At 48.4% G+C, this 27394-nt stretch overlaps 1 protein-coding gene across 1 annotated transcript in view; it reads left to right on the top strand.

Annotated features, from left to right (window-relative positions):
* The window catches only part of GALNT7 (polypeptide N-acetylgalactosaminyltransferase 7), a 73672-nt gene that overhangs the window by 27963 nt on the left and 18315 nt on the right, over positions 1-27394 (top strand). Inside the window, exons 2-5 of the mRNA XM_082482690.1 lie at positions 1539-1996; positions 19716-19882; positions 26676-26806; positions 27073-27152. Of these exons, the coding sequence (XP_082338816.1) occupies positions 1539-1996; positions 19716-19882; positions 26676-26806; positions 27073-27152 (836 nt within the window). The remainder of the gene's footprint in view (positions 1-1538; positions 1997-19715; positions 19883-26675; positions 26807-27072; positions 27153-27394) is intronic.

Genomic DNA, 27394 nt, shown 5'->3' with positions numbered 1-27394 from the left:
AGAGACCCGCGCCGACTGTGCAGCTGTCCCTGCCGCCAGCACGTCCACGAAGGTGACACCCTCCTGATGCCAGCTTGTGGTTTGGCTCTGTAGTTGTGAATAGATAGCGAGACGCTGCTGAACCGTGGGCATTGTTCTCTGTCCCGTTTACCCACAGAGAAATCTGTACTTCCAGCAGCTTTTTCCTGTTGTCCTCCTGGACAGCAGTACTGGAAAAAGCGGTGACTCTCGGTTCGGGGGAGCGCTCACGGGTGGGTCTGTGGTACCCTGGAGACTTCGCGCTCGGAGGCTTCAGAGCCTGGTTTCTGCCTGGGTTCTGTAACATCAGCCACCCTTGTTCAAACCCCACCACCCTCGCTGATCACTGAACGCGCCGTGCAGTTTCTGACCTCCCAGCCTTTCTTCTCAGAGAGAACTTCAGGCCCCTCGCTGGGGAGGCAGGGAGGAGTGCTGTAGAATGGTGAAGTTGTTTCAAACAGGGATGCAGGAGATGCCCGTGCCAGTGGCAGTTCCCTGCCCCGGGCAGGTCGGTCCGTCTGGCTGTGCAGTGGAGCAGATCAGGGCAGCATCTCAGTTCGGCCTCTGGATTACCGCACAGCTCCCAAACCCACACTGCTGTTGCAGTGGAAGGACCCTTGTCTGGTGGGAGCACGTCAGGGATGAAGGGTAGTGGAGGGAGCCATGTCTGGTGGGAACATGTCATGGATGAAGAGTGGCAGAGGGAGCCATGTCAGGTGGGAACATGTCATGGATGAAGGGTGGCAGAGGGAGCCATGTCAGGTGGGAACATGTCATGGATGAAGGGTGGCAGAGGGAGCCATGTCAGGTGGGAGCACGTCATGGATGAAGGGTGGCAGAGGGAGCCATGTCAGGTGGGAACATGTCATGGATGAAGGGTGGCAGAGGGAGCCACGTCAGGTGGGAACATGTCATGGATGAAGGGTAGCGGAGGGAGCCATGCCTGGTGGGAACATGTCATGGATGAAGGGTGGCAGAGGGAACCATGCCTGGTGGGAGCATGTTGGGGACAAACGGTAGGGACAAGATGACCTGCATGCCACGGGACACCTGGTCACAGAACTTCTTCCAGCGCAGGAGCACATTGCGGCAGTATCTGGTGTCCACCGAGGCCCTGCAGTGGCCTCAGAAGCCCCTGTGTCCAGGAGTGTCCCCAAGGTGCCACGCTGCAGGCATGTCCCCCTCCGTGCCGCCCTCCCCGACAGGCTCAGCCGTGGTCCCGGGGCAGCGGCTCTGGCACGGCCAGGGATGGGGTCCGGCTAACGTGTCCCAGGGGGTGCTTGGTCTTTGGGGGTGCTGAGGCGCTCGGCCATTTCCAGGCGCCGCTCACCAAGGTAAGGGTGGACACCAGCTGGTGACGTTCTCGAGCTGCTGGTTGCTTTAGTAAAACGTGTTCCTTCTGCCCCTTAACAGGGACTTCTCCCTTCTTGCTTAACCTATATTTTAAGGTACTGGATTTAAATAAATAAAGGGCCATAAATTGATGTGATGTCCTGCTGTTTCTCTGTGTGTATATCTAGGATGACAAGGAAGCCAACAGACCCATGCCCAACAAAGGAGACCACAGACTGGGAAACGAGAAGTTCAAACCTGTGGTACCTTGGCCTCATGTTGAAGGTGTGGAAGTGGACTTGGAATCCATTCGAAGGAAAAATAAGGCCAAAAATGAACTAAATCATCATGGTGGTGGTGATAACAAGCAGCAAAACATCATCCAGAGGCAGTATCTCACATTTAAGCCTCAGACATTTGTATACCGAGATCCTGTTTTACGACCTGGAGTCCTTGGTAATTTTGAACCCAAAGAGCCTGAGCCTCACGGAGTTGTTGGTGGCCCTGGAGAGGAAGCGAAGCCATATGTTTTAGGACCAGATTACAAAGAGTCCATTCAAGCCAGCATTAAAGAGTTTGGGTTTAATATGGTGGCCAGTGATATGATCTCACTAGATCGGAGCGTTAATGACTTGCGTCAAGAAGAGTAAGTAATCTTTTTTTTTTTCCTTTAAATTCTGTTTTTGTGGGGTTTAATTATTTTTTTTCCATATATCTTAATCGATGTTTAAAATAATATTATTAATTTGGCCAAATACTTAAGGCTTCTTGTCCTGACAGGCAAGAGTGCTGTAGTATACCAAATGTTTCCATATATTATTCTTAATGCTTTTCCAATTATTCCTTTCATGAATACTTAATCTATATTGATTTATCTCTGAACTCATCCATTTTAGTGTCTAATTGCATGTATTTGCATGTTCCAGGTCCAGCCACAGTCTTCATGGTCATATCTTTTCTTAACCCATAACTTCTTGAGACTTGTTTTTAAGAAAGAATGTTTTTTCTTTATTGTGTCTTGCAGAAGTTCCTATGCTACTGTTAGTTTATTCAGTTTTGGTTTCACTCCAATGCTTTAAAAAAAAAAAAAAGAGAGAGAGAGAACAGAAACAAAAAGATATTGTTGCCTTAACTAGCTCTGCTTAATTACCTGCATTAACAGAAGTATAGATCTTCCTTAGCAGTGTTTGGGGTTTGGAGCTGATGGAAGAGTAATCTTCTAACAGTTTCTCACTGCATTTGTCATAAAGAAGAAAGCAATCTTAGGAAAAACATTTTTTTACTCGTTGGGTGGGTGTCTGCTTTGGTGTGGGGAAATTCTGGGAAGTTACTAATGTTTACTCAATAATTACTCACGGGTTTATGCAGTCTCTTCTGATCTTTGCTGTGTGCTGGAGCCAAACTTGCTCTCAGGCTAATCTGCATTTGATATCATTTTCCTTGTGAAACACCAGCTAAGGACAGGTCTCTGAGCAAACCCATGGATCGGTAGGGGTTTCTTTTTGGTTGGGTGGTGGAGTTTTTTTGCATTTGAAGGGGAGTCTCTACATGAGAGTACGGCTGCTTGACCTTCCCGCGGCTGCGCGCTCAGTGCGAGGGGCAGGGAGCCCAGCGTTACCCGTCCTCGGGGGCTGGCTGGGGGTTTCCCCTCGCTGGCACTCGGGGGAGCACCGTGCCTGTCCCCGCCGGGGGGGAGGAGGCCCTGGCTGTCCTGGGGTTCACATCAGTTCTCCTCCTTCGCCACAGTCGGCGGTTGGACCTCTGCGCTAACGAGGTGGTTCTGAAGGGGAGAAGCCGATGCGGGTAACCTGCCGAGGTCGGTGCTTTCTTTTAGGAGGTGTTCCCCACACACTGCTGCTTCTGCCGAGGCGCTGGCACCCACCGGTGCCTTTCGTAGGAGGCAACAGGACTAAGGAAACTCAAAGAGTAGAACCGTTTCCTGGTTCTTCAGCCTGCAGGGTACCTGGGGGTGCTGATTGATGAGAAGCTCAACATGAGCCGGCAATGCACGACTGCAGCCCAGAGCACCAACTGGGCTGCATCAGAAGCGTGGCCAGCAGGGCGAGGGAGGGGATTCTGCCCCTCTGCTCCACTCTGGGGAGACCCCACCTGGAGTGCTGCCTCCAGCTCTGGAGCCCCCAACATAGGAAAGACGTGGACCTGTTGGAGCGGGGCCAGAGGAGGCCCCGGAGATGCTGGGAGGGCTGGAGCCCCTCTGCTGGGAGGACAGGCTGGGAGAGGTGGGGGGGTCAGCCTGGAGAGGAGAAGGCTCCAGGGAGACCTCAGAGCCCCTTCCAGTGCCTAAAGGGGCTCCGGGAGAGCTGGGGAGGGACTTTTTACAAGGGTGTGTAGGGATAGGACGAGGGGGAATGGCTTCAAACTGGAAGAGGGGAGATCTAGATTGGATATTAGAAAGAAATTATTCACTTTAAGGGCGGTGAGCCCCTGGCGCAGGGTGCCCCGAGCAGCTGTGGCTGCCCCATCCCTGGAGGGGTTCAAGGCCGGGTTGGACGGGGCTGGGAGCGACCTGGGCTGGGAGGAGGTGGCCCTGCCCAGGGCAGGGAGGGGACTGGATGGTCTTTAAGGTCCCTTCCAACCCAAACCATTCTGTGATTCCCCGTCAGGTGCTGCGATGCCCTGAGCAGAGGGGAGCTGGTGCCAGGAGTGGCCGTCCCTGGGGAGGGGGAGGCGGTGGGAGCAGGCGGTGGGTTGCCCCCCACCCACAGGGACGGCCGCGCAGGAGTGGCAGCGTGGCGGTGGGACCAGGCTGGCGGCTCTGCCTTTGGCAGCACAGCCAAGCGCTCCCTCCCCGCTGCTTCTCCCCGAGGTGGAGGACACCAGGGAGCACGCAGACGGATCCACACCTATAGCTGCCTGGAGGATTTTTGCCATAATCTCAGAGTTTGTCTTTACTGTCCTTCAGAACAGAAGTAATAAATAGAAATTCCCAAAGAAGAATTAAATTCTCTGGGGAATAGGAGGGACAGCCATGTGACCGATCAGAGCAGAAGAAATGGATTTTAGAAACGGTTTCCTCCGAGCACACTTGCGGATGAGTCTTCCCTGAAGGTCAAAGCCAAGCAGCTCAAATCAAAGTTAGGTTTTATTACTTTATATTCTAAGCAAGCAAACAAAACGGCATGAAAACAGCGTGAACAAAAGGCATCGTTCAGCCAACTTCAAATATTCAACAAATACTTTACGTATGGAATACTTGGGGTGCTTGCAATTGCCCTAAGGAGGGTAAAGGTTTGTAGCTGCCGTGTGCCCCCTGGGAACGGCAGGAGAGAGGGGAAGCAAGGTAAGACCGGCTGATACTGCTGTACGCTTTGGGGTATCGGCACACTCACTTTCCTGCGGATCCCCGAGAGCGGCAAGAAATGCCGCAGAAGGTAGCAGATGGCCCGTTGGATGCAGTATTTATTTTCCTCCCGCTGATCTGTTTAATAAGTCCAGAAGCCGTTTTGGTTGATAAGGCTGGTCACCATTCCGTTTCATCCCACCGAAGGGCAGCATAGTCATCTTTCTTTGGTTAGCGGTACCTTGGCATTGCTCGTTGAGGAAGATCTTTAAGGCAAAGACCGGGTTATTCGTTCACAGACATTCAAATCCAGGTGGACCTCACCTCAGCCTTCTCCTCCTTTCAGCACGAGAATTTTGCAGCACTCCCCCCCAGGCAGCCGGGTTTGTTGGGCGGAGGGTGCCGAATGCTTTCCCGGGCAGTGCTGGTGGGAGTGAAATAGTGCTGCAAGAACTGTCTCTCTCAGCTGAAGAGCCTTAGGGCTTCCCCCTGCCGGGGGGGGAAGGGAGGAGAAGTGCCAGTGGAGGGGCTTTGGTCCCCCATGTTTAGAGTTGACTTTGGAGTCGGAGGCGTTGCCGAGGTGGTTTGCCAGCTGCCTTTACTGATTCGGCGGGAACTTTGGGGGTGATTCTGGGCAGCCCCAGCTGCCGAGCAAAGCCTTAACCCTTGCAGTTACTCTTACCCCTGCAGAGAGGAGTAACCTTGGATGCCGTGGGGACGTCGCTTGTCCCGTACATCAGAATATTTCCGTTTCGCCAGTGCTGCATCCTCTTGCCTCGTGGATTTTAACCGGTCTGTTTTGAGGTTGAAGCCGAGCACTTCTGTTGGCGTACGGCAGGTCGTAGCTTTGGTTAACCAAAATGAAGACCGTGCGGGGATACGTAAAAGTCGGTGTACCACGTTTCAAAGACGGCATCGTCTCACTGCAGCCTTTCGGCACGCGGCGGGGGGGGCAAGGGAGCCATGAGCTGGGTTTAGGTGGGACAATACCTGTTGTCCACCTTATTTCTAGTTGCGGAGAAGCGGAGCAGGCGTAGTAGACCCTGTACAAAACCTCTGTACAGTTGCTGGCAGAAAACTTTTCCTTAAAACTTGGTGATTTTTACCATTTTTGGATCTCTTTTTATTATCCTGATAGGTGGCAGCCTTTTAGTTTTAAGAGCAGTCATTTATGTTGAATTTTACATGTTGTCCCCGCCTCCTAGCAGACCTGTGATAAAACTAACGTTAGCTTTAGGGAAGAAGGATATTGATTGCTCCCTGGATTATTATTTTTTTTTGGTGATCAGGAGCCTGCACAGAGGTAGAGCTGAAGTAAAAATAGAGTGATAAAGTTTCTTGATGATCCTGAATTCAAGATAAACACACCGTGCTAGGGAAATAAAAAATGGTTTGAGGATGAATGCTGTCAGGGAACAAGGTGTGTCCTCTCAAAAAAAGAAAAAAAAGATCTTAACTGAAGAGAATTGCCGCTAGAGACAGCAAGGATCGAGTTGTTTTTCCAGCATAATGAGTCACTTCTCTGGGGTATTTTAAAATAAAATGAAATTTGAAAAATACAGCTATACTGGGTCTGCCCAGAGGTCATTTTTCTTGCCAGTCTGGTCTCTGGCTCTGGCCGATAACACACGCTTGGGAGAAAACATACAAGAATGGACTGAGTTTCATTCCTGGCAACCAGTGGGCTCGGACACTTGAGCCAAAAATTGCAACAGGATTGTCAGGCTTCATAGACCTTTTTCTGTGCACAAGCTTGTCTTTTAAATGCATTTACACTGCTGGAGTTAATGACATCCTGAGTCGGTGACCTTTTCTGACCAGAAGAACATGGTGGTGGTTTAACCTCTCCTCCCGGGTGCTGTCACGTACCTCTGTTACGCTGCCGCCCTGTGATACAGCAGTATCGGAGATACCTACATCAAGCTACTGTATAAGTGTTTCATATTCCTTCCTTGTTATTCCTACCGTTCCATTTGCCCTTTCATTAACTCTGAGCTAAAATGCTCAAAGAGCTATCCACGACTGACTCCAAGATTATTTTTTTTTTTTTGTGAGTGGTAATGCCAAGTTTAGGGCGTATCTATGAGTATACGCGCTACGAGTGGTCTAACACTCCATATACGCTCATTTGCACTTGCAATGAGCTCTCCTGCCAGCTCGTGTCCTTGAATTATTCTACAGCTGTTTATTCATTTTAATTGCAGCCACCAAGAACTTGGTTTGTTGTTCAGTAATGACCTAGAAGAGGAGGTGGACGGCTTGGCTCCCAGCACAGACACTTACGCTGCTGCAGTCACAAACGCCCTTCCACAAACTGGAATGAAGATCTCTCGGTTTTTACACTCTGGCAGTTATTAATCTAAGAGATCTTCCATCTTACCCTGCCATACTTCGCTGAAGAGCTTTGCTTGTAAACAAAGCAAAAAGAACCTCATCAAAGGCTTTGGAAATTCAGTTACTCTGTTAATAGCCTCACCTGTGTCCACGTAGTTTTTGGTTGCCCCAAAAGGTGATAATATGTTTCTGCAGCATGGCTTTCTTCCACAAAACCCGTTTCTATGGTTTACTAATTTTTTTTTATTTATTACTAGCTTCTTTTCAACACAGAAGTCAGACTTAGTGGTCTGCAATTCTTTAGCTCCCCAGGGCCCTTTTATAAAAATTGGTGTGATGTTTTCCTCCCTCTGTTTGCTTGATAAAAAGGCTGGTGTCGGCAATAGTATGTCAATTTACGTTGCATTCTTTTGGAAACGCTGGGTTTATTAAAAGAAAAAAAAAAAGGTAAAAAGGCAATTAGGCTATTCATGGCAGAAAAATCCAGTAGAAGCTATCATGCGGGTATCTGTTATCTCCGAATTACAAAGTCCCTAAGCTGGTGGAAGATAGGAGCATATAGCGGGAAGACTCACTGTGCGCCTGCCCCGCTTTTGTTCTCTTCCCTGGGTATCTGGCGTTGGTCACTGCCAGGAGTTCAACGGAAATACTTAATTTAGCTTTCCTGCTTCTGAAGTGGTCTCTTTTCATTTTGATCATCTATCAGCCCAACAGACTTTCTGGCAGGCATCCTACTTGTGGTGTTTGAAACAAATATTTCCATAGCAGCTTTTCTACTTTAGTAAGCTATTTCTCAAACTTTTTCTTTCTTTTTTTTTTTTTTTTTTTTAAATCTTATTATTTACATTCAGTTAGCCTGAATTAGTGCTCATTTCAGTTCTCCTTGTTTGGACACCACCCTGTGCGTTTAAAGAATGTCTGTCTTACTGCTAACAGCATCTGTTTTCCAATCCTGCTGGCTTTCCCTAGCTCCTGCCCAGGCTTTTGTATTCTTGATGGGGAATGCTCTCAGCTTCTGATACGGTGTCATTGGAAAAGCTCCATGCTACCTTAGTAGCCTTTTCCCCTTAGTTTATCCTTTCGGTGAGCCTGCTCGGGTCTTTACAGTTCCCCTTTGCAAAAGGAGGTGTTACTCGGACCCCGCTCCTGTGGCATTAGAACTTCAGTGCGCTGTGGCCACAATGGCAGCGTGGCTCCTGCACGGGTCAGTCTTCAGCTGAGCTCCACGTTGTGCCGGGGACTCGGCCCGTGCTGCTTCTCTGCTGGTCCTCTGACGTGCTGTCCCCTGGAAACACTAACGAGGGATGCTTGAGACTCCGGAGCACGGTTTGTATGGACTGTGTCCCCTGAGGCGGTGGCAGTCTCCTGCCTGTGTCTTGTGTCCTCTCCGCTGCTCCGAGTCCTCCACGCGCGTCGCAGGAGCTGCCGAAGTCCGTGGGCAGCCAGTACTTCTGCGTGGCCGCGTCGATGGCTTCCCCTTGTCTTTGTGCTAGAAGATCCCGGGCACATTTAAGCTCTAGTAATCTGGTTCTGGTTTATTTTAGAGAAGGCAGTCCTTCCTGGATAAAGTTAATCAATTCCAAAAACTTCACCAGGTACTACTGAATTTAAACCACATCGCTCTACACCATTTTCTCATCCAGGCACTGAAGCTCTGCTTTTTTTTTTTTTTTTTTTTTTTTTTTCCATAGCTGGATTTACCAAATTTCTAGGCAATTTTCTCCCTCCTTCCATCTGGAAAAAAATAAAGAAATAAAGTGTCCGTGTCCTCTCAGCCCCATGACTGAGGGTACGAGATGGTGAGTGAGTCCTTGGGCCAGGCCTCTCTTGTGCTTCCTCCAGGCTGGTTTGTTCCTTTCCACGGCGTAGCTACAGACGGGCACGGCAAAGCAGGCACCGTGCTGGCCGAAGGGGCATTCCGAGCTGTGGGTGGAAGACCGAATGAAGAGACCTCTTACTGCTAAATCAGTCTTCCAGTTCGAGAGGTTTAAAATAGAGACCCAAGTGAGGTGATCATCACTCTTAGAAGTCCAATTGCATGAAGCCCGTGGTTGACTGTCATGTCAAATCAGTGAAAAATGTTCTTTCCTACGGTCTCGTGGAAGACATTAGTTCTGCTGCGTGACTATCTGAGCCGAAAGTGTTGTATAATAATCTCAGTGTGTTCAAAAAAATCCCAGTGTTAAATGTTGTCATTGCGTGTTGTCCTCCTTCTGACGAGAAAGAGTGAAACCGCATTTTGCTTTTTAGGTCACTACCCTAAATGGATCCTTGCGGGATGTAGCCTTACGCTTTTTATTCCCAGTGGCTGTTGTTCATAGCTAGTTTGTTGGGGGAGAAGGTATTTGGAGTTGGAAGCTTTTTGATGGTCAGGATGATGCGTATGCCGTTGGTAAAACCACGTTGGCTGTTCCCAATCACCATCTCCTTCGTGCGCTGGGAAATGGTTTCCAGCAGCAAATGCTCTGCCGTCTTTCCAGGAGCTGAGATTAGGCTCGCCGGCCGTAGTTCCCTGGATCCTCCGTCTTGAAGGTGGGCATGTGCCTTTGCCAGTCCTCAGGACTGACCATCAAGCACCAGGACCTTGTAAAAATGGTAGAGCATGACCTCCCAGTGAGATCACAAGCTCCCTCGGTGCTCATCGGTGCAGCCCATCGAGTCCCGTGGGCTTGTGCTGTGTTTATCCCGTTGGCTGTGATAGGTCCGGTGAAGTGGTCCCTGTCCCAGTCTTCCTCTGTGGTGGGCATTCCTTCATGTTGGCAGATTTGCCACTAGACGCGGGGACTTGGGAGGTGTGACAGCAAGCCTTGCCAGTAGAGACTGCGGGAAATCAGGTGTGGAGTTTTTCCGGCTTCTTTGTGTCCTTTGACACTAAGTCACATCTCATTCAGCAGTAAACTTGTGATTTCTTTAGTCTTCCTTTTGCCTGTAAGCCCTTCTCATTGCCCTTCCCATCTCACGGATTTGGACTCCACCAGAGCGTTGCCTTTCATTCCCCCTGCAGGTGCTCGGGCAGTATTTCTGTTCTCCTTCTAGGGGGCCACTCCATGCATCGACCTTCCCTACTCTTCACATCGGAGCTCCAGGAGGAGTTCCTGGTGGAGCCAGGTGGGCTTTCTGCCATGCCTGTGGGACTTACTGCACGCGGGAGTGGCTGTGCCTGTCTTTTGGGGAGGTTGTCCTCAAAGAAGCCATTCCTTTTGGCAAAGTTGTGACACCTGAAGTCGTGAACTTCTCATGGCAGATGTTAGGAAACGTTTAAATAATGAATTCTCTGTGAAAGAGTCAAAAGGAGAGAAAATTGCCTGATGGACAAACCCACTGATGACTACGAGTGGGGCTGCGAGAAGAGGCTGGCTGGTGTACGGCGCGTTCCAAGAGCTGCACCTGCTGACACGAGACCAAAGCAATGCGAGTGGCTCCGAAAGATCTGCATTCAGTAGTTCTAAAAATGACATACCTACAACACGTTAGTTGCAGTAGTCTCTTTGCCGTTTCTTTTATCTCAAAACTTAAGCGGCAACGCAGGGGGTTCCTTTATGAAGCTCATTTTTGCTCGCTGTGAACGCCCCCCCCCCCGTAGCTGCGGTTCCCGCTGCTCTGCTTGGCTGGGCTCGGGTCATGCTGTTGCACCTTGGGTTGAAATGTAAGTCAAAACGCATTCTCTTAAAGTGTATTTCCAGCGATGCTCCGCGGAACTCCCTGTCTGTCCTGTTAACTAAGTTACATTCCCGTGGAGCCCTCCAGCCGGGGCCGTTCCTGCCGTTGATCAGCTTTCAGTAATTAACTGTGTGTTGGCTGTAAGAAAGGGTCAGTGCTGAAGGTGCTTTGCTCAGCCGTGAGCCGCTGTTGTTCTCCAGCCCGTGGAAGACTTCCTTACAAATTATTCTTACCGACCCAACGGTTTTAGTCTTATGACTCCATTTAAGCTAGATTTTTTTTGACAGCTTCTTTTGGCAAAGGTTGCAGGAGTTTTATCCTGAGTAGTTTGACTGGGAGAGGAAGCATCGTGACTCTTTGTGAATGATTATGACATGAGACAAATTAATCTCTTACTGGGATTTTTTTTTTTTTTTTAAATATGACAATAGATAACCGCTGTCTCCTCACCAGCGCGAGCCAGAATTTCGGCTGCATCGCCCACACACATCTGTCAGTCTGATCACGGCAAAATAAATATTTTTAAGTGTTTTTTCCTTCCGCAGATTATCCAGTTTGACTTTTCCTTTTTGATGACGTTATTGCTGTTAGCGGGCATGCCCTCTGGGCCCTCAAATTCCCACTTGAATAATTGGATCTGTTGTCATGGGTCACCTTTTTACTTCAAACAGAACAACTGGCAATAAGCTTTTATTGAAAAAAACCTGAAACAGTAACTCTTCCTTGCTTGAGTGCAGTGCTCCTTCTGTACAGAAATGGATGTTTGGACAACTGTTTTTGCAGCTCCCGGCATTTTATAAAACACATCAAAAGGGAAAAAGAATTGGCTTGTTTTTAAAATCATACATGTAGTTGTGAAAGGAGTTAATTGTATTTTTTATTTATTAGTTTTAGTACAAGCAGAGGAGGGAGTTTTTGCTAGAAATAAAGACTTCTGACTTTACTTAAGACTACACACATGCAGAGCTGCGTGTTAGTCAAGCAAAGCTGTTAGTAAAGATATTTTTCCTATTGTGGTTTGAAGGTGACAGCTTTGACCCTGTAGTTGGTCCAAGTGCCATTAAAAATATCAAACTGTACAGAAAATTGTTACTGCTGGACTTGAGTTGAAAAAATACTGAAATCGTTAGTTATGGATGAGTAATCGAGGTATGAAATAGGGCAGATGAATCTTGGCTGCTCATTAGAAATGGATTGTCTTTTTACTCCGAGCGAGTAACGTGCATTTAAGATGTTCTCTTACAGTACGTAGTTAGTTGTCCAGTCACTGCTGTCGTAGCGACGGAGATTGAATAGAAAAGCTCTGGAGTGGAGCCTGCTTTCTTCAGGAATGTGATTAGTTCCTTAATTATAGCACTGTGCAAATTACGTATTTGATACTGCTATATGAAAGAAGCTTTCGGTAATTACCATTGGCATCTGTGTCATTGGAAATGGAGCATTAGGGACTTGGTTTCATTGCACGTGGCGCCTTGGGAAAATCTTTTATTCAGGTCCCACATAGTACACTGGAACTGTTCTGTAACCAACAGAACTAGTTTTATGGGATGCACATAAATCTGTGTGCCTTACAGAGAGCTGGGGTTGAGAATCAGGTGAGTTATCGTGGTCACACTAAATCGGGACGGTTGGCTGTCCGCTGTGGGTTATCAGCTGCAAGGTTACTGCCCGCAAGACTCCTGGGGGAAAAAAATGTGTTTAACACGTAATTAGCCATGTATTGTCGGAGCATCTCCGTGTGGTCAGGAAAGATTTGGGTTCCAGGCATTGGACTTAAAGCAAAACCACACATTTTCTGTTAACATTTCAGGTCTCAATAGTGGAAACTACAGTGAAGATGGATCCTGTGTCTCTTTAGTGCTGGCTGCTTAGCGCTTCAAATTTTAAGTTTCAGCAGAGAAACAGTTCACCCGAGGAGTACAAAGACAGGGACAGAGGCACCGGGTGTGTTGTCTGTAGTTGGATTTACTTACCCGTGTGGGTGCTCACCACCCTCTCAGGAAAGAATTTCTTCTAATGTCTAGTCTGAATCTCCCCTCTTTCAGTTTAAAGACGTTCCCCCTCGTCCCACGTCTCCCCTCCCTGACCCAGAGTCCCTCCCCAGCTCTCCCGGAGCCCCTTTAGGCACTGGAAGGGGCTCTGAGGTCTCCCTGGAGCCTTCTCTTCTCCAGGCTGACCCCCCCACCTCTCCCAGCCTGTCCTCCCAGCAGAGGGGCTCCAGCCCTCCCAGCATCTCCGGGGCCTCCTCTGGCCCCGCTCCGACAGCTCCGTGTCCTTCCGCTGCTGGGGGCACCAGCGCTGCCCCAGCTCTCCTGCCTTGGGGTGTTTATTGCTTCAACTCCTTCAGCGTTGGGTGAGTGATACTATTGATTAAAAACAATGCAAAGTTTGTTCTTTTAATTTTCCTATTAGCCCCGATGCTGGGTCTCTGCAAACCTCGCCCTGAGTTTGGATCGTGGCACTTTCAGAGGTGACAGGAGAGGTACCTTGTGCTTCCAGGGGCACTGGTGACAGCCTTCAGTGACGTGGCCTCGCAGGCTGCTTCAGCAGTGGAAGCAGACAAAGCTCGTGGCTATTGCAAAAATAGGAAATGCTGTTTCAGCGTAGGTTGAAGCTGTTAGGTAGTGTGTAGTAGAGGTTTTGCCGCTGTCTGCTGAAGGGAAAAACCTCCTGAGCTGAGCAAAGTGTCCTTCTTGGGCTGCCGGTTCACGTCTCGTCCAGAGCCCCTGTTTTGTAAGTTGGCTAATTTTATATTGATGACGATGATGATGCATAAAAATATCCCCTAAGGATTCACAGGTAACAAATGCAGTGTTAACGTTACATTTATTTAGTCGTATCTTACCAAAATGCCCCGTGCCGTAGTCGGCTTCTGTCGACTCTGGGCTCGGGCAGCACAACCCCATCCAGGAGCAAACTGCTGGAGGTGTTTTGGGAAAGAGACTCCCATCCAGCTTCTTAGGGTGCCGTTTACCACAAAAGTCATAATAAATTGATGATTTAAAATAACAAGCAGCCCTGAATTCGGTATTAAGCTATGTAAACAGCGCGCTGTCTGCTGAAGGGCTGTGTCCTTACAAGATAAGGGCAGGGCTAGGAAAGGAAGCTGCAAATGAAAGTGGAGCTCCTAACTTATTTTTAGGCTCTGCTAGTGCTAGAGCCCCTCAAAGAGTGAGAAAAATGCATGCGCTATAAAGCAATTATCAGTAGGTGATAATTGATATCACTATGGATCTCATACCACTTTAAACGTGAAATAAAACTTAAAGTACAGTCTTAAAATGCAAACAGTTTTATATTAATGGAGAAGAGAGATTCCATTTTTTAATGTCAATTACAATTTCAAGATAAACATTGAATTGAGACCTTCAGCTTTGTACTGCTTCAGGGCTCTCAGCTTGAAACAGCCGACTCGAGCGTCTCCGGCACGGGAAGGGGATGGCAGAGCCCGCTGGCTCGGAGAAACCGGTGCTGCTGCAGTTGGGTCTGGGCACACAAATCCAGTGAGGGCACCGGTGTGACTTCGATAAGCGCTGGTGTGGGGTAGATGGTCGACCTGAGGAAGATCATCTCAGGAAGGAGGGTTGGTTGCAGCCATGATACCTCTTACTTTCTCCGGAGCTTCGGTGCTGGTATGCCAGGGGAGCTGGGAATTCAAGATGATGTGAGAAGCCCTTCTGCTGGCTCAGGATCTCAGATTGCCCTCTAAGTACCTATCTGATTGGGATTCACCCTTAAATTGCAGTCGCCGTGCTCTCCTTGTTCACGTCTTGCATTTCTGCTTGGTGGCCAGAGCACTTTTCCGGCAGCGGCAGGCTCTAGCCTGGGCTTCTTTTAGCCTGAGGAGATTGGAGCCTATGTCTGCAATGCTGTGGCTGCTAACGCAGAGGCTGTAGGGTCAGCCAGTCCCTGGACCGTGCACCCTCCGTCACTCTTGTGGGGCCAGGGGGACTTCAGCAAATGCAGGACGATGAATAGGGTACAAAGCTGTAAGAGCAGAAGTGTTGTCAAGCCGAGGAGCGCTCCAGCCTTGCCGTGTATCAGCCATAGTGTGGCCAGCAGGACTGGGGCAGTGATGGTCCCCCTATACTTGGCACTGGTGAGGCCCCACCATGAGTGCTGTGTTCAGTTTTGGGCCCCTCATGACGAGACAGACACTGAGGTGCTGGAGCGTGTCCAGAGAGGGGCAACAGAGCTGTGAGGGGTCTGGAGCACACGTCTGGTGAGGGGCGGCTGAGGGCCCTGGGGGTGTTCAGCCTGGAGAAGAGGAGGCCGAGGGGAGACCTTCTCGCTCTCTACAGCTCCCTGACAGGAGGGGGCAGCGAGGGGGGGTCGGGCTCTGCTCCCAAGGAAGAGGCGATGGGACAAGAGGGAACGACCTCAAGTTGTGCCAGGGGAGGGTTAGGTTGGAGATCAGGAGAAATGTCTTCACGGAAAGGGTTGTCCAGCACTGGCACAGGCTGCCCGGGGCAGTGGGGGAGTCGCCACCCCGGGAGGGCTTTAAAGGACGGGCAGCCGTGGTGCTGAGGGACGTGGGTTAGTGGTGGGCCGGGCAGTGCTGGGTAACGGTTGGGCTTGGTGATCTTAAAGGTCTTTTCCAACCTATTCTATGATTCCAGGGGTCCCCATAAAAGGGCTCCTGTCCTGCTGTGGTGGGTGCCCAACTTTGTGATGGAGGGACAGGGACGATGGTGCAGCACGGTCTCTGGCAGTGCTCTTCCCTCCCCGGGGTGGAGAGGGAGTAGGGCTACCTCACATCTTAAGTATGTAGGCCAATAGTCAGAAGAAACATTATTTGCTCTGTTTCTCCATGAGATCACTCCTCTGTCTTTTGAACGGTTCCTTCTCGCTCCAGTGATGAGTCAGTCCGTGTTTTTCCTCACTAATGCCGGTGCTGGTTTGGGAACAGGCAGTTTTTGTTCACGGGCTGCTCTGAAGGCCCGGAGCTCCCTGAGGAAGGGCAGCAAAGGGAGCTGCTCTTCGCAGGGCTCGGGACAAGGGCTGGGGAGCGTCCGGAGGCCGGACAAGCTGAAGGATGCTGCCTTCTCGTTCCGGCGTACCTGCCGCAGTGTGCCGGCCTCCCAGCTCTACCAGTAAGAATTCAAAATCATGTTTTTAAGGGAGTTAGTTTACCGGTTTGGTTCCCAGCACGTGTCACAGCCGGCTGGAGGTGGCAGTGGGCAGGACAGGGCACCCCGGGGACAAAGCCAGAGGGCGAAACGTATCCCCTTTGTCACAGCCCCTCTGGCACTCTGAACATGTCCCCTGCCAGTTTTCAATGGCTTTCGCATGGACACCCGTATCTTCATGACCCTGTCTTTCAAAACTGAAGCATGAGTCTGGAACTCCAGGCTTTTTCCCTTTCTGGTGCCTAAAATTTACCGGGAAACTCCTACTGTAAAATTCAGCCGCAAACACGAGGAAAACGTGTTTAGGGTTTCTTGGTGTTTGGTTTGCCAACCACTGGATGTCAGTGCTGCTCCACTGCAGAAAGGCTCTTCCCTCCCCTCTGGATGTGAAGGGTCCTGATTTTTGTCGCTCAAGTGATCGGGCAGTGTTTGGATTCCTCGGGGGGAACTGCCGCAGAGTTGAAAATGTGCATTGATTGCGTATCTCTAAACCAGCCCCAGTGTTTCAAACCTCTGGGTCTCAGCGCGAGAGGGGGGCCGAGGCTGTGCAGAGGGGTTACTGCAGTCTGGTGGAGCTTCTGGGCTGGGTGAGTCGGTCTGCGGACGGCCCAACAACCCAAATAAAGCCTCTGGAAAGAACTAAAAGTATGATCTTACTAGAGGTATAAATGTAGTGCTTTTATGGCTTGCAAATGGCACTTTTAGCAACACGTGATTTTTCAAGTTTAAAAAGTAAAACGTGCTGACAGATTTGAGGAGATTAAGTTGGATATGTAGCGAAAAGCCCGTCTAGACCTCTGGTTTTATGTTTTAAAAATGTATTAAATACAGATCAAAAAATGCTTATAAATTGCTCACAGATGTGTTGTTCAATTCAGGCTTTTGTAATAGGTTTGGCTTTTAAAAATTAAGTTAAAAGCAAGTTACTGTCTTTCATTCTTATGCTCTTCACCATTTTGTTCCTAAATCTGACTTACCTGCAGTACAGAAGGTGGGAGGGGGAAAAAAACACCAAGCAAAAGATTTGAGGGTTTTTTGCGGCGTTTGCTTTGTTTCTGTTGTTGAAGGCAGTGTGAAATGTTGTGGCTCTCTTCCTTTTTAATTGGAAAGGAAAAACGTTTGCTAGCTGAAGGTGCGGGTCGGTGTAACCTGCGTGGGCTGCTGCCCCCTCTCCTTTGAGGCAAAAAGCGCTATAAACGGCCACGGCCGCTACATGCAGTCTTGAATGGCGCTCTGCCGGCGCGACCCTTTCCAGTGCGTAACAGCCCATCTTCCTCCAGTTTAACACAACCGGATCACCAAAATTAACCCAGGTGAACGTACGTGTGAAACGACCCGGTTCTGTTACGACGCTGTGATTAAACACACGAAGGAAAAACCCTTCTCTGCGCAGCCGACGCAGCGCACCGCGGTGGTGTGCCCCTTGTGCCTCTGCGGGCGGCTGCACCACTTGTCGAGCGGTCGGACGCTTCTGCTGCGGAGGGAGCCCTGCGGCCCCTGAGCGCCTTTGGAGAGGCAGCCGGGGCAGGAAGGCGGCATCGGTGGAGCACTCCTGCACTGGTGTACCGGTGTGATTACCTGTGGGTACTTCAGGCATAAAAACAACTGAGCTGGAGGATTTTAGTCTGTAAGCCGTACTTGTGGAGATGGGGCTGTTTCAAAAGTTGCTTTTGCCACACCTGACCAAGAGAAAAAATGCCCTACTAGATCGGTCTTAGTTATAGACTGTTTTGATGCTGTAATTTTCTTTTCCCACAGGACCAAAATGAATACTGTGTTTGTACCAACTTCTTTTTTTTTCTGGTGGGTTGAAAATACCTAATGATGCTGCTCGTTAACAATAAGTGAAATATGTCCTTCTTCAGCAAGAAAATCATCGAATCATAGAATGGTTTGAGTTGGACAGGACCTTAAAGACCACCTAGTTCCCCCCCCCCTCCCTGCCCCGGACAGGGCCACCTCCCCCCAGCCCAGGTCGCTCCCAGCCCCGTCCAACCCGGCCTTGAACCCCTCCAGGGATGGGGCAGCCACAGCTTCTCGGGGCACCCTGCGCCAGGGGCTCACCGCCCCCACAGGAGAGAATTTCTTTCTAATATCCCATCTAAATCTCCCCTCTTCCAGTTTGAAGCCATTCCCCCTCATCCTATCACTCCATGCCCTTGTACAAAGACCTTCCCCAGATCTCCTGGAGCCTCTTTAGGGAACGGGAAAAAATGCTCTTTAAATACCCGTAGATGTGTTATGTGCATTCTTTCTATGTTTAATGTAGTTTAGTTTCAGAAACTGTGGTGATTTCTGACAAATAAGGTATTTTCTTTTTGAACACAGGAATGTTTCTGTGCATTTAAGCTTTTTATTGTGTATAGGGAAATATAACTATGGAAGTTTGTGCATGCCTGAGTTTAAAAGTTTCCGTTTGTCAAGCAGAATTTCTTAATACATGACAGTTCTCTTTGAAAAGTCAGATTCTCTCTAGTAGAGACTTTACTTGCTGAAAGATGAAAAAAGGAAGTCTTTTGCCTGTTGAAATCAAAAGTGCTCTGGCTCTGGGTTTGGTGGCAGGAACCGTATTATTCTGGTTGGAAAAGGGGCGGTGATGAGGGAGGGAAACTGCCAGGCAAGGAAATACCTGGGCTGGTTGTAATTAGGGAAACTGTGAACACTCTCGTTTAAGGATGCAGTTGGGGAAATGGGCATTACAATTGCAAATGAAATGCATCGCTGATAAATTTGATTATTAAATATTGGAAAGTGTGAGCTGAATTACTCCTATTGCTTGTTTCTCACTCATCTGTAATACCTCGGGAGAAAAGACCCGAGTCCAGCTCCACAGTGAAACTGCACAGCAGAACGTTTTAAATGGACACGGAAGTGCTTTTCGTGGCATGCTGTCCTGGTTTGACACATGCCAAGCTGGAACCATCAATGGGTTTGGTGACTTTTTTTTTTTTTTTTTTTAGCTACATTTGTTATACCTGGAAGTTTACCCGTGAATGATAAACAGTAAAGATCACATCTTGTCTGCCATGGGATTACATTTTTCCCACGAGCAACTATGCTTTTCTGACAGATTTTGCAAACGGAGAGAGTTTAATGCAGAACAGCTGATATGAGCATTTCGTGCTGCTGCAGTTTATTTACTATGTTTAAATCTACTTTACTGTGAAAGGGCAGAAATTAAGGTCTTTTGGTTGCCTGGCCACAACAACATTTGGTAACTGCTAATTATGCAGGTTCTGCATGTGGGCTGTGTAGAGCCAACAGAAACACTTCATAGACAGTCCTTCGATTGGGTAAATCTGATTTCAAGAGGCTCAGAAAAAGCCAGCACTGTCTTAGGGTGTGTTATGCAGTAGGTGAGCCAAATGGCCAGCCCGTCCTAAATCGTGGGATCGGATGGTTTGAAGAAGACCTCTGTCTTGGCAGCCACAGTTTGGGGCTTTTCTTCTGCTGTTCTCTACCAGCGGCACAAGCAGCATGGTGGTGCTGCTGGTGAAGGTGGTGGTGGTGCTGGTCATGGGTCATGGTGGAGGTGGTACTGGTGGAGGTCATGGTGGAGGTGGTGTTGGTGGTGGACATCGTGCTGGTGGTGGTGGAGGTCATGGTGGAGGTGGTGGTGGTGGGGATGGGGATGTCACTTGGCAGAGTCCCTGCAATGCCTTCTGCGTGCCCGGGAGGAAGCACGGAGCTGTTGAGGCAGCAGTCCTTGTTCACCAGCGCCATCGTCTCTCTCGGGAGGAGAAGGGCTCGCTGGCAGGAAGCGAGCTGCTCTTTGGGCCTCGTGCCTCTGTGATGCACTTAACCTATATCACCTTTTATATCCTGTTTCTCTTTAACCTGAAGGATAGCCATCAGTGAAGATTTCATTTGCACCAAGATGTTGTTAAGCAGCTCTGTGAATGATAATGTGAAAACTAATAAAATCAAAAATCTTTTTACAGATGCAAATACTGGCATTATGATGAAAACCTGCTCACCTCCAGCGTTGTCATTGTCTTCCATAACGAAGGATGGTCCACACTCATGAGGACAGTCCACAGTGTCATTAAGAGAACACCAAGGAAATACTTGGCAGAAATTGTGCTAATTGACGATTTTAGCAACAAAGGTATATTTGGAATATTAACACGCTACTTGTAGAAAAGGAAACTTCATTTGTTTTAAAAATAGTTTTCTTTTGATTTATTACCCGCCATGGATTGTGTTGACTCTGCAAGAAAAGTAAATGGCCTCTTCACAGTCTTTTCAGTTTTCAGTGAGGGGAAAGCTCTTTTCCGATGAACGGGTTTCACAGAGGTGGTGATCCTTTATGTGTGTTCAGCTGTTTGACGTACAGGATTTGTGGTGAGCTCTCTTCCACAAGAGTTGTGGAGTTGTATATAGCAGAAAGCTGGGATGACTAGTACCTCTCCTGGCCCTTGGGAAAAAAAGTAGTTTTAAGAGTATTGAAGGAGTCTGAGTTAAGCCTGTTAGGAATAATTTCTTTCTTTATTCTATATAGGAATCCAGATTCCCTTTTTTTTTTTTTTTACTGCTATAATAAAGATGTATCTACGGCTGGTGAATTATTCTAAGTAACTTTCACTGTCTTTTTAATTTTTAACATCCTTTTTTTACTGACCATCCTATTGATGTGGTTATTGTTTCTTATTGTGGGGAGGGACTTTTAAGAATTTCAGTGCATTTTAATTTCTGCCATTCTTTGAATCCTGCCTATCAACATTTTCAGAAGTCCAGAAATTTTCCTCTTCCTTTGTAATATACATTTGTGGTCTTGGTTTATAGACATGATGTATGTACTTATGTGTGATTCTTGTAAATATAAACATACACTGACTTTTTCCCTTTAATGGTGGTATCATCTCCAGTGTTAATGCGAATCGAGGCTGAATACAGAGAAGAACTGGAAGTGGTATGCTGGAGATGTAGGATGATTTATATAGAGGGAATCAGTCTGGTTTTAAACTTTAAACAGATTTCAAACCAGTGCACCAAAACTGCGCGTTCTGCAAGATTTTATTGCAGCTTAGCTCTTGAATAGAAGTTGACAGAGGAAAAAGAGCAGACGCATAAATAAAAGCAGAACTTTGAGTGTGCAGGATGACTGTCCCTTCTGGACAACGACAGTGGTGGCTTTTAGGAGCCCGGGCAAGTTGGAACTGGTCAGCAGCACAGGGCACATTCCCTTTACCCTCCTCTCTGGTTTGAGACTGGCTGGATTGGGTAGTGGCATGGAAAGCAGATGGCTGTTCTGAAACTCCCCGTTTTATCAAGCGATCTGGGCTTCTCCCAGTTCCCGCCTCACGGGAGGAGTTGTTTTCTGTGGGTATACCCGCTGTAAGCTTTAAAACCGAACTCATCACATAGTCAAGGTTGCCTTTTTTGAGTATAAAGCACTATTAAAAATACTTATTGTATGATAATAATTTTTACGTCATACCTGTAGGTAGGTATCGTTTCCTGTTTGTTTTTACAGGAGAGGAAAAATTACCTGTATAGTAAACTTGACTGCATCTGGCTTAGTCTAGTAAAGATACTGAACACTACGTTATAATCTCCTGTATCCTTTTACAGCTTTTGAGAATTTGGCTTAGATACACACACACGCTATAAAACAAAAATATCTTCTCTCCTAAGGGATATAATTTTAATAATTCAGTCAGCAGACACGTGCTGTGTTTCTCCTTTTCAGCTGGGATCCCAGCTTTCCTTCAGAGCTGTTCAAGGACTGAGTTCGCAGTATAAAGTAACTGTGACACTGATGCTCTCTGGAAAAACTACCAGATTTTTTTACTAATGACTGGAGTTGGTACTTGGGTTTCACATGAGTTGTAGCTGCCTCTGTGCTATGTATATGTAATTCAGGGAATGAGTTTGCCTGGCGTAACAACTCGTACTGCAGTTTTCCAGTATGTGACGATTGTTAAAGAAAGGCAGTATTTTTCAAGAAGTTTGTTTTGAAATACAGAACTTTACTCATGCTCTCTGCTCTTTGATGAATAGTTAGCAGATACAGCTAGCCTGGGCCCAACATCCAGCAGACCCTTGTCTCTCTATTCCCCACACTTCATTTCCCCAAGTAACTTTCTTGAATGAGAAAATTCAGCAAAGCAAGCTGGCGATGCCATTTTCTCATGTACGAGCGACTGGAAAACAAGCACGGACTGGAACGGCTCTGAACACCTTGCTGCAACTGCGCTGGTTCGCTGTAATAATTCTTCAGACTGCTTTAGGCTATCACTTGGTAAACACAATTAACTCAATTTCAGTCATCCAAATTGCACTCTGGATGAAAAATGGCCGAGAGAGCGGACTCTCGCTCCACCTCCTCCTCCCCAGGAGAAGCGTGAGCGAGCGCGGGCTGTGGAGCGTGCCGAGCCGCCGGCAGAGATCTCCGGCAGTTGGGAGAGCGGCGCGACACACGCGCTCTTAACCGCGGCAGAGCTGCTGGTGCCTCTTCGCTCCTCCAGCCGGGAGGAGGGCAGTGCGGCAGCACACACGGGAGGGTTTTCTCCTCCCCGCCTGCCTCCGGACCGCACACCTCGTACCTGCCTTCCCACCCAGAAGCGAGCGCCTGGCACCCGGGGGCCGGCGTGGAGGGACGGAGATGCGGGGCTGGCTGGATGTGTGCTCAGGCGCTGTGCGGCTGTCCTTACTGCTCAGCTGCCGCCTTCTCCAGCGGTATGAAATTTAAAACAGAGTGTAGCGGTTGCAAACGCTTCTAAGCGCTGGCTCTCCCGCTCTGGAACCATTCCAAACCCGCCTGGACGTGTCCTGTGCCACTGCTGGAGGTGCCCCTGCTCTGCCGGGGGGTGGCACTGGGGGAGCTCCAGAGGGCCCTGCCAGCCCTGACTGGTCTGGGATTCTGGGATTCATGAAGAGCCCTGCCCGTCCGCCTTTACGAGAAGATCTCTTTCATCAGAAGGCAGTTATAGCTGCGCAGAAGCTTATATATGTTGTTGCCTTGCAGGGGGGAACAGTTGCAATGCTTGGAAAATGTTATTTTCGTTATAATTCTTTGTATAAAGTCAGTTGGGAGGTGCAGTCTTCTTGCTGAAGGACACTCTCCCTTCCTTCCCGAATCCCTTCTGCAAGTGGGGGGGGGTTGGCTGGAGAGCCGGGGAGCGCTGTGCCGGGTTCTGCTCGGCCACGGTCTCCTCTGCCACAGCACGGAGGGAACAGCAATGCGGAGACGATGCTGAGCTCGCTGCATGCTGCTACTTCTCCTACTGTCGATGGAGACAATTGTTCAGCCTGGAGAAGAGAAGGCTCCGGGGAGACCTTATTGTGGCCTTCCAGTGCCTAAAGGGGCTCCAGGAGAGGAGGAAGGGGAAGGGGAAGGACTTTTTACTGGGGCATGTAGTGATAGGAGGAGGGGAATGGCTTTAAACGGGAAGAAGGAAGGTTTAGATTAAACATCAGGAAGAAATGTTCCCCTGTGGGGGCGGTGAGCCCCTGGCGCAGGGTGCCCCGAGAAGCTGTGGCTGCCCCATCCCTGGAGGGGTTCAAGGCCGGGTTGGACGGGGCTGGGAGCAACCTGGGCTGGGGGGAGGTGGCCCTGCCCAGGGCAGGGGGTGGCACTGGATGGGCTTCAAGGTCCCTTCCCACCCAAACCAGTTTGTGATTCTATGAGACCTCTCCATTAATGCATGTTCCAGTCCAAGAAATATTGCAGCCACTTCTACCGCAGTGTCAGTGTGGCCGTGCTGCTGCATAGGGTTTTCCCCAGTTTTTCTTGTGTTTCTTGATAGAAACAGTTTATTTTGCTGTGTGGAGGATACAGCGTTTCTGGAAGGGCAATGAGAACGCGTAACACCGGGTTTGCTGAAGCTCCCTACAATTAGAGTTGTGTATATGAGGCTTCAGTGACTCCCGTTTGGGGACCGGCTGTATTTCTGTCCGAGGCACAGATGTCGGGATCGCAGCGGGCGCAGTTCCCTTTTGTAGCCTGCGCACCCATGAGGAGTGACGGCGAGGTAAACCCCGCTGCCCTACCAGCCTGTAGAGGCTTGGGCTGCCTTTTGCGTTGACTTATTTTTTCTTTATCCCTCTCTGTCTTTCCCACTGATGCAGAAACCCATAAGATAACCCGAGGGGAAGCGCTGAGCACAGGTGTTTTATTGCGGAGGACTGATACCCATTCTCTAGTTCTCCTACTGACATCCCCGAGTCGAGGGGAAAACACTGCTTTCCTCCTCCTCCCGCCTTGTACTCTGCAGCACCTAAGGTCTTCTGGAGAAAGGACGTGTTTTTAAAACCCATCCATTCGTGCTTTAATCGCGCACTGAGAGAGGAGAGAAGAAGCCGAACAAGGGAAGCCCTGATTGGTGGTTATAATATTTTGAAGGGTAAAATATACATTTTTAAACAAAGAACAGAATGCTGTACGGCTGTTGACAGATAGCATAAATACACTTCCTCGGTGAACAAAATTTAGCGCTGGGCAAGCAGCATTTCTAACTGTAAAACTATGGGGATTTTATACACTACTGTCATGCAGTCTTTGTAGTATGGGAAGGAGGGAAAAATCAGTTTTCCTGTGGGAAATAACACTTGCTGCTAAGCCTGGCACGGTTTGAGATAATGGACTGCAAAGTCCTGAGACTTGTGCTGTAGAAAAGCTTTACACAATCGCTGTGACAGGGTTTTACAGCTCCCCGTGAGCCTTACATAGCTGAACATTTGATAACTAAAACATTTGGCTTCGTAGGCAGGAGGGCTGGAACGAACTGCAGGATTTAAATCTTTAAAACATTCCTGACGGTCCTTCTGTAACATGTACTTGGAATTTGCAGAATAAATGACGGCGTGGTATAGAGATTCTCTTAGTCCCATGTCAGTATGACCTCATTACTCTCTTGAATTTATCCGATAAGAATTTATGTCACAGCTATCCTATCACATAGTCTATATATATTACATGACACGTTATTCTATGTAGCTCGTGATAAAATTGCTCTTTCTCCAGTTTGATATTTATAGATCCTCGAAGTTTTCCTAATGCATGAGGATTTAGGAAAGAAATTGTAAACGTGTGTGGGAAAGGGGAAGAGGATATGTAAAACTTTTAGTTGAGAAAACATTCTCTTATGAAGGTAAAGAGGAGGGATAATAAGAGTATTAAAAGATAGTGGTTTCAGGAGACTGTTCTTTGGGAGAAGTGCTGAATTTTCGAGTTTGGAAACTTTACTTTCAAAAAATACCATTTCCATTTCAATTATTTATTTTATTTAGATTATTTTATTTCAATTTCAATTTATTCTTTTAATTATTATTTATTTATTTATTTAACACTGTTGGCAAGAATATAAAACGGACCGAAACGTAAGTCGCAGCAAGCTCCAGACTTCAATCATTTTCATTCAGGGTGCGGAAAATGTTGCTGCTGAGTGGGACATGCTTCTCCTTCCCCCTCCGCGCATCCCTCTCCCCTTGGATCTGCGCGGGCTCAGCAGCGTGTGGGGGCCTCGGCTGGAGCTTGGGTGCCTTGTTTTGGCTCCCGACCGGGAGAAACCGAGGCCGTCAGCAATTCCTTCCAGCCTTTGGGTACAAAAATAGATGAGAGATGAAGTGCAGTAGTGAGATGAGCGTGGCCTCCCCGGCAGGCACCTCGCTGCCTTTGTGAGTGTTCGCGACAGAATCGTCCGTGCGAAAATATTCGGTGACGCACGGCTCCTTTGTTCAAATTGCGTGGTAGGAATGTGGTTCCCAGGTCAGTTTGGCAAAGAGCCACGTGCAACCACAGACCACTTAAGTGCCGCCCACCTTGGTTCTTAGGGGGTCACTGGTCCCTTTACTGACCCTTTGGCTAAAGGTTCCTGTCCCTGTTCATGACGTGGGGTCAGTACTGTGCTCGCCAGCATCATGCGCCGCAGCTCGTTCACCCCACCAGTTGCTCTTACTAATTTCAATAGAATAATAGAATCCTAGGGTTGGAAGGCACCTCTGGAGATCATCTAGTCCAACCCCCTGCCAGAGCAGGGCCACCTTAGAGCAGGTTGCACAGGAACGCGTCCAGGCGGGTTTGGAATGTCTCCAGAGATGGAGACTCCACCACCTCCCTGGGCAGCCTGTGCCAGTGCTCTGCCACCCTCAAGGTAAAGAAGTTCCTCCTCATGTTTAGGTGGAACTTCCTATACTCAAGTTTGTGCCCGTTACCTCTTGTCCTGTCACTGGGCACCACCGAAAAGAGCCTGGCCCCATCCTCCTGGCACCCTCCCTTTAAGTATTTATAAGCATGGATCAGGTCCCCCCTCAACTGTCTTTTTTCCAGACTAAAGAGACCCGATTCCCTCAGTCTTTCTTCATGAGAGGTGCTCCTTCCTTCAGTAGATTAGCATAAGCCCACCCCAACCCCACGAGCGGGCAGGTCTAGATGAGGGAGGGCAATAATTTGAGCGTGGTGGGTTTCTGTCTCAGCTTTCCAGGTTTAATAGACTGACACAAAAAGTCGCGAGGCAAAAAGAGAGTGAGAGAAGAGAAACGTTGAACTGAAAAGTCGGGCCTTCAGCTGCACGTGTGACATGGCCCGGTGAGGAACGACCGCGTGCTGAGGTGTAGGAACGTCTCTGTCCAGCTGCCTGGTGGAAATACAGGGGAAGACCTGAAAGCCGCTCTGTGACCTGCTGAAGTGATGGGGAGTTGTCCACCCACGTCCCCGTGGAGTGGCCGACCACTTCAGCCGCTTCTCTGGGGCTGTGCTGGGGAGTCAGAGAGCTCCAAGTCGTCATCTCCTCACCTGGAGTGGTTGTGAGCGGTACTGCGAGCGGCTGAGTCGAAGAGTCTCTTAACTGGCTGTAGCTATTTTTAAGTAGAGTTGGATTTGGGTTTGTGTTAAGAGCACAAAACTGCTTATTATTAAACCTCACCCAAAATAATTTATTTTCTTTGTTATTTGATAGCACACTTAAAAGAGCGGCTGGATGAGTATATTAAGCAGTGGAACGGCCTTGTGAAGGTATTTCGGAATGAGAGGAGAGAAGGTTTAATCCAAGCGAGGAGCATCGGAGCCCAGAAGGCGAAACTTGGCCAGGTAAGGGGCCAGTTCGCACACAAGCCTGTCTCGGTTTTGCGTTCTGGGGGGAAGAGGTGATGGCGGTTCTATGTTCAAATAGATGTGTAGAAACGTAGTATTGTATTATTGATATTGTTCTAAAAAGTGATTAATTTTACTCATTCGAGCTTCATTTTTTTGTTTATAATATGAAAGCATTTCAATATGTAAGTAAGGTTAATTAAGCCATCGTCATGTCGTATACAGAAATACCAATGACTTTTTTTTTTTTTTTCCTTTTGAAGGTTTTGGTTTACCTTGATGCCCATTGTGAGGTGGGAATTAATTGGTATGCGCCACTTATAGCTCCTATATCTAAGGACAGGTAATGTTCTCCCGTTATCTCCAGTGTCTGGCCTCTTAGGAAGAAAAAGTCACAGTAACAGTAACGATCTTCATTTTTCAAGCTGTAGTCTACCCATTTTATATCTATAGCAGTATATAGCTATATCAAACTATATCAATATTTGCTGTATGATGATTTTATTATCTCCCAGCATAAAAGCTATGTGAGGAGGAAGGAAAATAGCCGGGCGAATGACTCTCCGGATAGTTTATTTCAATAGG

This window comes from Vanellus vanellus, assembly GCF_965231255.1.
Source record: "Vanellus vanellus genome assembly, chromosome: 4".
Classification (NCBI taxonomy): Eukaryota; Metazoa; Chordata; class Aves; order Charadriiformes; family Charadriidae; genus Vanellus; species Vanellus vanellus.
The sequence above is the reverse complement of the archived record's forward strand: the minus strand, read 5'-3'. Positions and strand labels throughout refer to the sequence as shown.